The sequence below is a fragment of the Piliocolobus tephrosceles genome, chromosome 3, assembly GCF_002776525.5.
Source record: "Piliocolobus tephrosceles isolate RC106 chromosome 3, ASM277652v3, whole genome shotgun sequence".
NCBI lineage: Eukaryota > Metazoa > Chordata > Mammalia > Primates > Cercopithecidae > Piliocolobus > Piliocolobus tephrosceles.
In genome coordinates, this window is record NC_045436.1 from 181,603,226 (window position 1) to 181,617,905 (window position 14,680).

Sequence of the window (14,680 nt, forward strand, 5' to 3'; positions counted from 1 at the left end):
AGTAGCTGGGACTACAGGCACCCGTCACCTCGCCCAGCTAATTTTGCTTTTGTATTTTTAGTAGAGACGGGGTTTCACCCTGTTAGCCAGGATGGTCTTGATCTCCTGACCTTGTGATCCGCCCACCTCAGCCTCCCAAAGTGCTGGGATTATAGGCGTGAGCCACCACACCCGGCCCTTTTTTTTTGTATTTTTAGCAGAGACACGGTTTCACCATGTTAGCCAGGATGGTCTCAATCTCCTGAACTCACTATCTGCCCGCCTCATCCTCCCGAAGTGCTGGGATTACAGGAGTGAGCCACCGTGCCCAGCCTTAGTTCTATACAATTTCTATACACCACCACAGTCAAGACAAAGCATCTCTTTCCTTGGCCGAGTGCAGTGGCTCAACGTCTATAATCCCAACACTTTGGGAGGCTGAGGCCAGCAGAACACAGGAGGTCAGGAGTTCAAAACCAACCTGGCCATCATAATGAAACCCCATCTCTACGAAAAACACAAAAATCCCTGTAATCCCAGCACTCTGGGAGGCCGAAGTGGGTGGATCATGAGGTGAGGAGATCAAGACCATCCTGGCCAACATGGTGAAACTCCGTCTCTACTAAAAATACAAAAATTAGCCGGGCATGGTAGCGTGCACCTGTAGTCCTAGCTACTCAGGAGGCTGAGGCAGGAGAATCGCTTGAACCCCAGAGGCAGAGGCTGCAGTGAGCCGAGATCGCGCCACTGTACTCCAGTCTAGGATAGAGTGAGACTCTGTCTCAAAAAAAAATAAAATAAAATAAAATTAGCCAAGCATGGTCGTGTGCACCTGTAGTCCCAGCTACTCAGAAGGCTGAGATGGGAGAATAGCTTAAACCCAGGAGGCAGAGACTGCAGTGAACCAAGATCACGCCACTGCACTCTAGCCTGGGCAACAGAGCAAGACTCTGTCTGCAAACAAACAAACAAAAAAAAGACAAAGCATTTCTATTACAAGTATCCCCCGTGTTGTCCTTTTATAACCACACTCACCTCCCTCTCTTTTCTCTCCTCTGCCACCCCTAACCTACTCTACAACCCCATCTCTAACCCCAGACAACCACTAATCTATTCTCCATCCCTAAAACTGTGTCACTGCAAAAACGTTATATACATAGAATCATACAATATGTAACCTTTTGGGATTGGCTTTTTTCATTAGCATAATTTCACCTACACTGTTGCATGCTATCAGTAGATCATTCCTTTTTATTACTGAGTAGTTTAACCATTCACCTGTAGAAGGACATCTGAGCTGATTGCAGTTCTTAGATATTATGGGTAAAGCTGCTATGCACACTTGAGTATAGGTTTTTATGTGAACATAAAGGTTTCGTTTCTCTAGGATTAATGCCCAGGATTGCAGGAGTTGCTGGGTTGTACACTAATTGTACATTCAGTTTTATGAGAAATTGCCAAACTGTTTTCCAGAGTGGCCGTACTACATTATATTCCCACCAGCAATAAGTGACCTAGTTTTTCTAAATCCTCACCAGCATGTGGTGTTGTCAAAGTGATCTTTTCTTTTATATATACACATATATTTAGAGACAGGGTCTCACTCTCATGTCCAGGCTGTAGTGCAGTGGCATAATCATTGCTCGCTGCAGCCTCAAACGGCTGGACTCCAGCAATCCTCCAGCCTCCTCAGCCTCCTGGGTAGCTGGAACTACAGGCACACACCACTACACCCAGCTAATTTTTAAAAGCCTTCTGTAGAGACCTTATAGGTGCTGCTATGTTGGCTACGCTGGTCGCCTGGCTTCAGGCAATCCTCCCACCACAGCCTCTCAAAGTACTGGTATTACAGGCATGAACCACTGCGCCCAGCCAAAGTGATCTTTTAAAAACAAAAACTAAACTACTTGTTTTGACCACACAAGCTTATCTTGGTGCACAAGACCCTCGTCTCTAACCTCTCATCTCTCGCAGCCTCATCCCCTATTTCTGTCCTTCATCTTACTTCAGCCACTGGCATCCTTCCTAGTTCTCAAACATGGAAAGCATTTCTGCCTTCTGTTAACTCTGCCTGGACCTCTCTTCTCCTGCTCCACACATGGCTTGCCCCCTTTCCATTCAAATGTCACCTTCTAACCACAGCTCTCCTTCATACCCTAAATAAAACTGCATGTTGCCTCTCCTTTCATTCGGTTATTTTTCCCCAAAGTGGATGCTCAGGTCCTTTTAGTTCATCTAAGCGACTCCCACTACCAATGGCTGGGAGCTCTCTGCAGGCTCACCTCAGCTCACTCATCACAGCTACACAAATGCTCAATGGCCCTACAGCAGACAAGCAAGGCCACCTCAGCTACACCTGGACACATACGAGCAACTCAGGTCTTCCTCCCAAATGCTTGCATTGTTATTAGCAACAACAAAGGTAAGGTCTAAGTACCTACAGTGGAGCTTCCCAAACTCCAATGTGCATGTAAGTCACTCACTGAACCTGTTAAAACGCAGACTCTGATTTGTTAAGTCAGGCAGAGAGAATCTGCTTATGAGATCCCAAATGATACCAAACTGCTGTCCCTGAGACCTCACCGTGATAGCAAGGACCTATGGACATATCATGTCTCTAACATACGTTCTAGCACCCAAATTGATCCAATTTAACATATATGAAACAGTGCTTTATAAGGTATTTTATTTTTCCTCCTTGTTGTGTGAATAAGACTAAATGTTTTGAGTGTGGATCCATTCAAAGGTAGTTTACCAGGTGGTTGACTTATTTACAGGAAATGGAGATGATGGGGATGGGGACTCCTCAGGGTAGAAAGAATATGTCACCAGAACGTTGTACAGCCAGAATAATGGGAGACCTTCGCCTTTACATCTCCAAAAGTCCTCTTTTAAAAAGAAATTCTACAATATTACATAGCAATTAATAAGAATTACAGATACTGCTATGGAACAATGTCTATGACACATTGTTAAGTAAAAAAATCGTATGTAATGTGATCTCAGTCAAGCAAACAAAAAATGACACATTTAAATGCTTATATATGCATATTAAAATCTGGGAAGAAGACACAAGAAATACTTTTGTTCTTAGGAAGTTAAACAAAGATGACAGAATTGCAAGAAGGGCTTTGTTTTTCATCTTCTGTGCTGCTTGGAGATGTTTTTATAATGTGTATGTGTAACTTCTATAATTTTCAAAACTAGTTAATTAAAAAAAAAACAACAAAAAAACAGCCAAAAAAGAAATGCTTTCTGGCTGGGCAGAGTGGCTCACACCTGTAATCCCAGCACTTTGGGAGGCCGAGGCAGGCAGATCACCTGAGGTCAGGAGTTCAAGACCAGCCTGACCAACCTGGAGAAACCCTGTCTCTACTAAAAATACAAAATTAGCCGGGCATGGTGGCACATGCCTGTAATCCCAGCTACGAGGGAGGCTGAGGCAGGAGAATCGCTTGAACCTGGGAGGCAGAGGTTGTGGTGAGCCAAGATCGTGCTACTGCACTCCAGCCTGGGCAACAAGAGCGAAACTCCATCTCAAAAAAAGAAATGCTTTCCAAAGGTGGTCCTATCATATTTTAACCTAGGAGTGGGAAAATTATAACCTGCATATGTTTGGCCAGTTCAAAAGCTAAGAAATGTTTTTACATTTTTAAATGACTAACCAAAAAAATCAAATAATATTTCATGACAGGTGAAAATAATACAAAATTCAAATTTCCTTGTCATTAATAAAATTATATTGGAACACAGACACTCATACATATTGCTTATGGCTATTTCATGCTACAATAGCAGAGCTGAGTAGCTGTGACAGAGACGTTGTGCCCACACAGCCTGAAATACCTAAATCTGACCATTTACACAAAGTTTGCCCATGTTCATAGATGGAAGACAATACTGTTAAGATGGTAATACTCCCCAAGTTGATCTACAGATTCAACACAATCCCTCTCAGAATCCTCCTTGGCTTCTTTGTAGAAACTGACAAGCTGATCCTACAATCCGTATGGAAAAGCAAGGGACCCAGCATGGCCAAATCAATCTTGAAAAAGAACAAAGTTGGAGAACTCACATTTCATGAATGTAAATTCTGACACAAACTTCAGTAATCAAGACTGTATGGTACTGGCACAGGATCGACATAAAGACCAATAGGTAGAACTGAGAGTCTAGAAATAAATCTATACAATCAAGGACAATGAATTTTCAACAAGGATACTAAGACAATTCCATGGGGAAAGAACAGTCTCTTCAACAAATAGTGCTGGGACAACTGAATAACCACATGCAAAAGAATGAAGTTGGACTTCTACCTGAACCATATATAAAAATTAACTCAAAATGGATCAGATCTAAATGTAAAACTCTGAAATTCTTAGAAGAAAACACAGGGGTAAACCTTTTTGACTCTGGATTAGACAATGATTTCTTAGATATAACACTTCAAGCACAGCAACCAAAGACAAACTAGATAAACTAGACTTCATCAAAATTAAAAACTTTCACACTTCAAAAGACACGATCAAGAAAGTAAAAAGACAATCCAAAGGAAGGGAGAATGTTTTCACAAATCATCTATCCGATAAGAATCCAGTATCCAGAATATACAAAGAACTGTTACAATTCGACAATAAAAATACAAAGGGAAAAGAATGAGAACAAGGGTTTGCAAGCTAAGTGTAAGAAAGAGCCTGGGTTCTGACCGGGTGCAGTGACTCACACCTGTAATCCCAGCACTTTGGCAGGCTGAGGCGGGTTGATCACCTAAGGTCAGGAGTTCGAGACCAGCCTGGCCAACATGATGAAACCCCGTCCCTACTAAAACTACAAAAATTAGCTGGGCATGGTGGTGTGTGCCTGTAATCCCAGATACTTGGAAGGCTGAGGCAGAAGAATCACTTGAACCCAGGAGGTGGAGGTTGTAGTGAGCCAAGATCGCATCATTGCACTCCGGCCCGGGTGACAAGAGCAAAACTCCGTTTCAAAAAAAAAAAAGAAAGAGCCTGGGTTCCTTAACTTATTGTTGAATTTCCCCAAACAGACTTATTTTTGTCTTCTGATTAGCTCTTGCTTGTTACCAGTTTAAGCTATTGCAGCAGGATTTTCTGTTACTTGCAGCTGAATACAAACCTAACTGATAACACCAGCTACTGCTAAATTGTTGTACTTAGCAGAGTTCAACAAGCACAGTTGCTTCTGCATTCAAAATCCAGTCATTCCTAACACTGCCCAAAGCCGGTACCCTGACAGAACCCACCATGCTTATCTGAGCACTGCAGTGGCTTCCTAACTGGTTTCTGCTTTTGTCCATGTTCCCCTTCACTCTGTGGTCAGCCAGAGTTCACTTAAGAATGAAATTCAGATCATGCTACTCCTCTGCTCTAATCCTCCAGTGACATCCCATCTCACTCACATAAATGCCAATATCTTTATTCCATCTACAAGGCAAGTAGTATTGGTCTGATATGGCACTCCCTTGACCTCTTGGACTTCACCTCTTACTACAAATGTCCCCCTCACTCAATTCACCCAACTAAAATGGCACCCTTGCTATTCCTCAAACAGGAAGACTTTGGACCTGTTCCCCCTATCTGGAATACCCCTACTCCATACACCTTTACGCTAGACTCTTAACTCGCCTGAGGTCTTTACTCAAAGCCATCATCTGGCTAGGCATGGTGACTCACACCTACAGTCCCAACACGTTGTGAGGTCAAGGTGGGAGGATCACTTGAGCCCAGGAGTTCAAGGCTGCAGTAAGCTATGACTGTGATGCTGCATTCCAGCCTGGGTTAAAGAGCAACACCCTGTCCCACCACTCCCCCCCAAAAAACAGCTGTCACCTCAGTGGACCTTCCCTGAACACCCTATTTAAAATATCAACACCGGCCGGGCGCGGTGGCTCAAGCCTGTAATCCCAGCACTTTGGGAGGCCGAGACAGGCGGATCACGAGGTCAGGAGATCGAGACCATCCTGGCAAACACGGTGAAACTCCGTCTCTACTAAAAAAAAATACAAAATCTAGCCGGGCGAGGTGGCGGGCGCCTGTAGTCCCAGCTACTCAGGAGGCTGAGGCAGGAGAATGGCGGGAACCCGGGAGGCGGAGCTTGCAGTGAGCTGAGATCCGGCCACTGCACTCCATCTTGGGTGATAGAGCGAGACTCCGTCTCAACAAAAAAAAAAAAAAAAAAAAATATCAACACTGGCCAGGCATGGTGGCTCATGCCTGTAATCCTAGCACTTTGGGAGGCCTAGGCAGGCAGATCACATGAGGCTGGGAGTTCGAGACCAGCTTGGCCATCGTGGTGAAATCCCATCTCTACTAAAAACACAAAAATTACCCAGGCGTGGCCAGGCACAGTGGCTCACACCTGTAATCCCGGCACTTTGGGAGGCTGAGGCGGGTGGATCACGAGGTGAGGCGATCAAGACCATCCTGGCTGACACGGTGAAACCCCATCTCTACTAAAAACACAAAAAATTAGCTGGGCGTGGTGGCGGGTGCCTGTAGTCCCAGCTACTTGGGAGGCTGAGGCAAGAGAATGGCGTGAACCCAGGAGGCGGAGGTTGCAGTGAGCTGAGATCGCACCACTGCACTCCAGCCTGGGAGACAGAGCAAGACTCAGGGGGGCAAAAAGAAAAATTACCCAGGCGTGACGGTGCATGTCTATAATCCCAGCTAATCAGGAGGCTGAGGCATAAGAATCGCTTGAACCCAAGAGGCAGAGGTTGCAGTGAGCCAAGATCATCATACCAGTCAACACTTAGTGCTACAGCTTTTTTGGAAGTTGTCTAGCAGGCTTTCTGGGTTTTGCTGGAAGGCCCTTAAAAAATTTTTTTTTAAATAAAAACACGTTAACACTTGATTAACCCTGACATTTCCCTATCCCCTTCCCTGCTTTGACATTCCTCCACTTATTAACATACTGTATATTTTACTTATCTATCTTGCTTATTGTCTATGTCCTTCATTAGAATGAAAGCTTCATGAGGACACAGCTTTGTCTGCTCACTGCTGAGCCCTGCATCTAGAACAGTGCCAGGTACATAGTACATGTTTAGTAAATATTTACTGATGAATGAATAAAGTCAGGGAAACACTAGATAGGAATCTGAAGGAGAATAAGAAAGTGCCAGAAGCAAGTATCAATTGTCTCCTAATTACTGTGAGGACCCTCCCAAGCATGCTATACTTGCTGAGACTGCGGCCAGCCCCACACGGAACTCCCACATCCTGTATGCTGAGCAGAGCACATAAGTTCATACTTAGACTGAGGCCCTTGCATGGCGTGACACCACAGTTCCACACAAAAGAGCAAGAGCCATAAAAACAGAACAGATACTTCCTAAATTGCTTTAGTCAATCTTACTTTGAGAAGAGGATTTTTTGGCTGAAGCACATGAACAGAAATGCCAAAATCCAAACTTTGTGAGCAGTGTTTGTTACTCAAAATTAGTGAATACCTCCTTTCTAAACAGCAAAATACATACAAATATGACAAATATGCATTTTATTTAAAATAACTATAAATAAACCTAATGCAGTTGATTTCAGAGAATGCTAAGAACCTTTAAAAGTTATTATTCGGCCGGGGGCGGTGGCTCAAGCCTGTAATCCCAGCACTTTGGGAGGCCGAGACGGGCGGATCACGAGGTCAGGAGATCGAGACCATCCTGGCTAACACGGTGAAACCCCGTCTCTACTAAAAATACAAAAAAAACTAGCCGGGCGAGGTGGCGGGCGTCTATAGCCCCAGCTACTCGGGAGGCTGAGGCAGGAGAATGGCGTAAACCCGGGAGGCGGAGCTTGCAGTGAGCTGAGATCCGGCCACTGCACTCCAGCCTGGGCCACACAGCGAGACTCCATCTCAAAAAAAAAAAAAAAAAAAGTTATTATTCTAGCCAGGGGCAGTGGCTCACACCTGTAATCCCAGCACTTTGGGAGGCCGAGGTGGACAGATTACAAGGTCAGGAGTTCAACACCAGCCTGGCCAACATGGTGAAACTCCATCTCTACTAAAAATACAAAAATTAGCTGGACATGGTGGTGGGCACCTGTAATCCCAGCTACTTTGGAGGCTGAGGCAGGAGAATCGTTTGAACCTGAGAGGTGGAGGTTGCAATGAGCCAAGATCATACCACCGCACTCCAGCCTGGGTGACAATGTGAGACTATGTCTCAAAAAAAATAAAGAAAAAAAAATTATTGGCCGGGCGCAGTGGCTCACACCTGTAATCCCAGCACTTTGGGAGGCCGAGGCGGGTGGACACCTGAGGTCGGGAGTTCGAGACCAGCCTGACCAACATGGAGAAACTCCGTCTCTACTAAAAATACAAAATTAGCTGGGCCTGGTGGCACATGCCTATAATCCCAGCTACTAGGGAGGCTGAGGCAGGAGAATTGCTTGAATCTGGGAGGCGGAGGTTGCGGTGAGCCGAGATCGTGCCATTGCACTCCAGCCTGGGCAACAAGAGTGAAACTCCGCCTCAAAAAAAAAAAAGAAAAGAAAAAAAATTATTACTGTAAACTACTTTTGTTTTTACAGCATTTTAAATCTGTCTTACACTATGCATAGATTATATCTGGCAGGATACATGAGGAACTGTAATAGTGCTTGTTCTTGGGGACAAAGTTAGCTACTCAGATGAAAGGGGTGGAAGGAAGATATTTTAATTATTGCCCTTTTGTAATTATGGAATTTGTGTCATGTCAATGTATTACTTATGCAAAAATAATAATTTTTTTTTTTTTTGAGACAGAGTCTCACTCTGTCACCCAGGCTGGAGTGCAGTGGCACAGTCTCAGCTCACTGCAGCCTCTACCTCCCGGGTTCCAGCGATTTTCCTGCCTCAGCCTCCCAGGCAGCTGGCATTACAGCCACGTGCCACCACGACCAACTAATTTTTGTATTTTTAGTAGAGATGGGGTTTCACCACGTTAGCCAGACCAGTCTCGAACTCCTGACCTCAGGTGATTCGTCCGCCTACGCCTCCCAAAGTGCTTGGATTAAAGGCATGAGCCACCTTGCCAGGCCTGATTAAATTTTTAAAATAAGGTTAATCGTATATTACCTTAAAATAAAGTAATGAAACAAAATCTATCTCCTTTGTAAAGGCAGCAAAGGAAATTTCTTGATACCCATATTTTGAAGATAAGCAAATGCAGGTTCTATCAAATCAGCATAGGAAAGAGACCGCATATTTTCAGAAAGATCAAGTGTCTGGAGCAGCCCAGCAGAAAGGTCTTCTTTCCCATCAAGAGCCCAGTTTAGTGTTTACACAAGATACATGCAATGTGTGAACTTCTATGACACCTACCTCCTGGAAAGGCACTACAGTAAATTTCTGGAAGGATGAGAAATTACTTACTGAAGAGAGAAGCCAATGTTTAAAGATTTTTCTAAATATCCAAAAAGTTTTTCCATCCTTTAGAAGAATTTATTCCTAAATTTTATTCTAACAAATAAGCCAACACTGCTCTCCAAATCCTCCTTTTCTAATTAAACTTTTCAAGACAAGGCAAGGATCATAACAGAAACAAAGAACAAGAAATATTACTAAAAATTAATCAGTCTTAATAGAGAGATTCTCATCAAATGCCATCTGATACACATCCAGATCGGAAATAGAACACTGAGAGGTAAGAGAAAGGCCTGAACTGCAGCAGAGTACTTCCTAACTCCTGCTGAACACTCAGCACACACTCCCAAGTCCTGGGGTTCCGCTATATGTTTTAATGGTCTCTCTTTTTCTGTTTCAAAAATTCTCCCCAAGAACAAGCAACAGAGACCTCTAGCTTCCAAAAAGTAACAAGCTGTCAGCAAGGAGGCAAACAGAAACCCTTTCACTAGCATATCTGAGATGTCCACGGAGTCTGCAGACTCCCCATATTCTGGCAAGCCTGACTGCAATACTGGTAAAATGTATACCTCATTCATCCCTCGGCAATTAACCTCCCCCTCAGCAACGTGTTAGTTTTATTCCCAACACAAATAGGCAATAAACTTCAATCAACTCTTCCTAATATTTAAGATAATTTTATTAATACCACATAAGTTCACCACTTATTTGGCAACCACAACTCATTCACATGCCTGCACACCAACTTGCGCTTAGATGAGCAGGTCTCTTAGGTGGTGCTTAAAATCGTGTTACTACCACCGTGATCATGAACTACATGAAATGCCCTGAGAATGTAGAAAGAGCCTCAAATCTCAGGCTGTTTTAAGTGCCACTTGGAAAAGAAATCTCCCATTGGACGCGCCCTCACTCCCCGCCCCCCACCCCAGCCACTCCCGCCGAGGCGTCCTAAAAGCATTATGTCATCCACTGCCCCCACATCTCTCCAGCTCCAAACCCCGCCTCCTCTCGAGGTGTCCCGCGCCCCCAGCCCTCTTCCCTCTCAGACTAGATGAGGGAAGTGGCCCTGAACAAATCTCGGCTCTTCCAAGTTCTCTTCACAACACAGTTAAACCCCCGCCCCAGTTTCTGGCAAATAAAAAGAAACAAGTTTTCGCCCCAACTCTTCGCATCCTGGGAAGGGCGAGAGGGCTGAGGCCGGGACTCCCCTCGGTGAATTCAGGACAGGTCCCAACGAGGCTCTGCCTCCCCCTGCGGCAGGACAAGACCCAAGTGCGGGACCGGGGCTGAAGCGGGGGAAGGTCTCGCCGCAGGAGGGGGCAGGTGTCCCTCATGGGCTCTGGGTTGCTGGGTCACTCTGTCGCTGCGGGGCGGGGGATTCGTGTCGCCGGCCCGCAGGCTGCAGGGTTCCGCCATCCCCGCCGTAGGCTGGGACCCGCCGGAACAGGGAGCTGCAGCGGGCCCAAACTCACGGTCGGTGCAGCGGCTCCTCAGCCACAGCCGGGCCGGGTGGCGGCGGGGGCGGCGGCGGGGGCGGCTGCGGCTGAGGCAGCATCGGCTGCGCCTGCGGCGGCTGAGGAAGCTGAGGAGGCGGCGGCGGCGGCGGCGGCGGTGGCGGCGGCTGTTGCTGCTGCTGCTGCTGCTGCTGCTGGAAGGACTTGAGGGACTCGAAGGCCTTCATCAGCTTTTCCAGGGTCGCCATGGCGGTCTTCCGCCCGGCTGGGCAGTCCCCGGAGGCCTCGGGCCGACTCGCAGCGCCGCTCAGCACCGGGGCAATGAATGGGGCTCTGGGCCGCGGGTAAAAGCGGAACCGAAGCGGCCGTCCATCTTGGACCCGTCCCGGCAGCCCCCGCGGCGCCTTGCGTCTCAAGGCGCTGCGCCGGCGGAGGCGGGGCCACGCCGGCCAGCATGATTGACAGCCCTAACCTGCGGACTCTGCCAATGACTGGCCAGGGAGCCAGCCCGTCCCCGCGCCCGCGTGTTCTCCCTCACAGAGCCACCAAGGCCTCTGACAGCGCAGCGCCCCACCTGGGCGAAGGCGCGGAGCTCAACGGAGAGGGGACAGGGCGTGGCGAGACTATAATGGGGTGGGGCGAACCTCTGAAGGGGCAGGGCGAGGCGGGACGCGGAAGGGACGGGGCGGGACTACATGGTAACGAGGGGCGTGGCGAGGCGGGGGCGGGGCACAGCAGGCAGGGCGCCTGAGGGGCGGGGCGCAGCTGGGGCGGAGCGGGGCGAGGCTGGGGGCGGGGACATTAGGCAGGGCGGCTGAGGAGCGGGGCGGCTGAGGGGCGGAGCGAGGCGAGACGATGAGAGGCGGGGCGGATAGGAGAGGGGGCTGACCGATGAGGGGCGGGGCGGCTGGGGGCGGGGCGGGAAGGTGAGAGGTGGGGCGCGGAGGGCGGGGCCAGGGAGGGGTGGGGTGTAGAGGCGGCGGGGTGAGGGAGGAGCTGGGCCAGGGCGCTGGGCGCGGGGCGCCGGGCTCACCTGGACAGCCCTGCGGGGAGCCTGCTGGGGACTCCCTGCACGGGGAGAGGGTGGGCGAGTCCCTGCGCAGAGAATGCGCGTTGTCGGTGCGACCTGAGGACCCCAAGTGTGACCCTCCCCACCCCCCAGTGAGCTGGAGCGGCCCCTGCAGGGCGGAGCCCACAGGCCTGGCACCCCCCCATGGGTCCCAGCACAGCGCCCCGGAAGGGAGGTGAGGGTCTGAGGCAGGCCCGGGTGGTCAGCACCTGCTGCCCACAGAGGCACTGTGATTAGAGCAGCGAGAAGCAGCTATGGCCACAAGACGCCTCCCACAGGAATGAGTTCCGACCTGGGGGCGTTTCTATATGGGAAAGCACCCCTGCTCTGACCTTCCAGCAGGACCCCCAAGGGGCGCCATTCAGCGGCAGCTCAGCAGAGGTCTGTGGGGCACCCCCTCACGCCTAGGGCACAGGCCGGCGCAGGCAGGGTCCTGGTCTCCAGAGCCTCCCACCTTTTGGGTGGTAGAGGGGCAAACAGAGAGGGCAGCTGTCCAGCCTGCCCATTAGGGAGTAGGGTTGACCTCAGAGACAACCGCCCAGCCCAGGAGTGGTGCAGGCAGAGAGAAGCCCACTAAAGCCTACTCTAGCCAGGCCATACCTGCAACCCACAGTCCCCTGCTCTGTGGCCACAAGCAGCACCTCCACCTTGTCTCAGAGCCTGTCCCAAAGTGAAACCCAGCATTATCTCCCTCCCTTCTCTTGAGAAGGACAGCAGAGAAATAGCCGTTAGTTCCCAGTTCTTGGGAGGCTAATGTAGGAGGATCACCTGAAGCCAGGAATTTGTGGCTGCAAGTGAGCTATGGTTGCACCACTGCACTCCAGCTTGGGCGATAGAGCAACAATGTCTTTACAAAAATTAAGTTCCAGCTGGGTGTGGTGGCTCACGCCTGTAATCCCAGCACTTTGGGAGGCCCAGGCAGGTGGATCACCTGAGGTCAGGTGTTCAAGACCAGCCTGGCCAACATGGAGAAATCCCGTCTCTACTAAAAATACAAGAATTAGCCAGGCATTGTGGCAGGCACCTGTAATCTCAGCTACTCAGAAGGCTGAGGCAGGAGAATTGTTTGATCCCAAGGGGCAGAGGTTGCAGTGAACCGAGATCGTGCCACTTCACTCTAGTCTGGGCGACAGAGTGAGAGTCCATCTCGAAAAAATATAAAAATAAAAAAACCACACACACATACATGTCACAAAAGATATAGACACAACAGTTGTAGAGAAGTCAGCTTTTGTTTAAATTGGCCCCCGTATTTTCCATTTTTATCACTCTCCATTTCTTTCCTGAATCTCTGACCTTACTCTGGGGTCATTATCTTCTGCCTGGAAAGCATCCTTTAGAATTCCTCCGACAGTGGGTTTTCTACTGCAGAAATCTTTCCAATTCAATCAGAAAGTGTTTTTATTTTGCCTTCCTTCTTCATGGATTTTGGTGGGTATCGAATCAAAGGCGGCAGTTGCTTTCTTTCAAGAGCTTGAAACTTCATCGCTGTCTACCACTCTTCTTTTTTTTTTTTCCTCCTGAGATGGAGTCTCGCTCTATTGTCCAGGCTGGAGTGCAGTGGTGCGATCTCGGCTCACTGCAACCTCCCTCTCCCAGGTTCACGCCATTCTCCCGCCTCAGCCTCCCGAGCAGCTGGGACTATAGGTGCCCGCCACCACGCCCGACTAATTTTTTTATTTTTAGTAGAGATGGGGTTTCACCATGTTAGCCAGGATGGTCTCAATCTCCTGACCTTGTGATCTGCCCATCTTGGCCTCCCAAAGTGCTGGGATTACAGGTGTGAGCCACTGCACTGGGCCTGTCTTCCACTTTTCATTCTTGTTGTTGAGACATCAGCTGTCAATTTCATGGCTGCTGCTTTGAAACTAATGTACCTTGTTTTTTCATCTGGCTGCTTTTAAGATTTTCTCTGTCTTTGGTTTTCTGTAGTTTTGCAGTGATATGTCCGGGGGTGTAAGGAGAGACAAATCTGCATGTTGGCCGCATGGCCCTGGAGGTCCCCTTTGGTAACCTAGCAACAGGCTGGCTCAGTAGGAAGGCTCAAAGCCTTACTGATACCAGTTCCTGAAGTTCTGGAACACAGATGTCCCTTGGTGAAAGATTTCTAAGGTCAGGATGTTCTTTTCACCAGCAAAGACATTCCCCACAGCCTGAAGTCTCCCACTGCTACGCGATTGGCTGGGCGCTTCCGGAATCTCCCACTGCTAGGCGATTGGCTAGGTGCTCCCGGTTTCCTTCCAATTTCCCTACAAATACCCAGAATGACAAGAAGCCAGATCCCTCTCCTAGTGAACTCCCTATGGTGTGACCGGCTGTCCCTGGCCCTGGGAATGATGAGAACTTGGGAGAGAGGTGCCTCCTTCTGAAAACCCTCTGCCTCTGAGTGTCCCCATTAAATGCATCTTATGCCAGTCCTGTGTATTGTTGATGGTGTTTGTCATTATCTGGACTTGCTTTAACAGTATGGATTTCTTTTTGTCTCCTTGGAATTCATTGGGCTTTGAATTTGTGCACTGATGGCTTTCATCAGTTTCGAAGCCTGTCAGTCACTGTCCTTGAAACATGGCTTCTGTTCTCCTTCTCTCTCTCCCTGGTACTCCAAATAAATGTATATTAGATCCTCTTCTAATATACATATATTAGAAAGGATATATCTCATATCCTTTCTTCTCCATTTTCCATTCTTTTGCCTCTCAATGCTTTATTCTGGATAGTGTCATCTGACTTACTTCCTAGTTCTCTCTGGCTGTTTCTATTCTGCTGTTAAACTGTTGCTTTACCATTAAGTTCTGGAATTCTGCAGTTTTCAGGA

The 14,680-nt window shown here is 48.3% G+C and overlaps 1 protein-coding gene and 1 non-coding gene across 4 annotated transcripts in view; one reads left to right on the forward strand and one right to left on the reverse strand.

Annotated features, from left to right (window-relative positions):
- The window catches only part of HTT (huntingtin), a 169,122-nt gene extending 157,921 nt beyond the window's left edge, over nt 1-11,201 (reverse strand). For all 3 annotated transcript variants that reach the window (XR_002730577.1, XM_023206823.1, XM_023206822.1), the window contains exon 1: nt 10,815-11,201. Coding sequence is in view for 2 of the 3 variants with exons in the window: in XM_023206823.1 (XP_023062591.1) it covers nt 10,815-11,044 (230 nt within the window). In the remaining variant the exon portion in view is untranslated. The remainder of the gene's footprint in view (nt 1-10,814) is intronic.
- On the forward strand, nt 6,749-6,810 carry LOC111539192. Its single transcript, XR_002730606.1, has one exon. It is a non-coding gene; the product is annotated as a U7 small nuclear RNA (small nuclear RNA).
- Nucleotides 11,202-14,680: the final 3,479 nt, after the last annotated feature.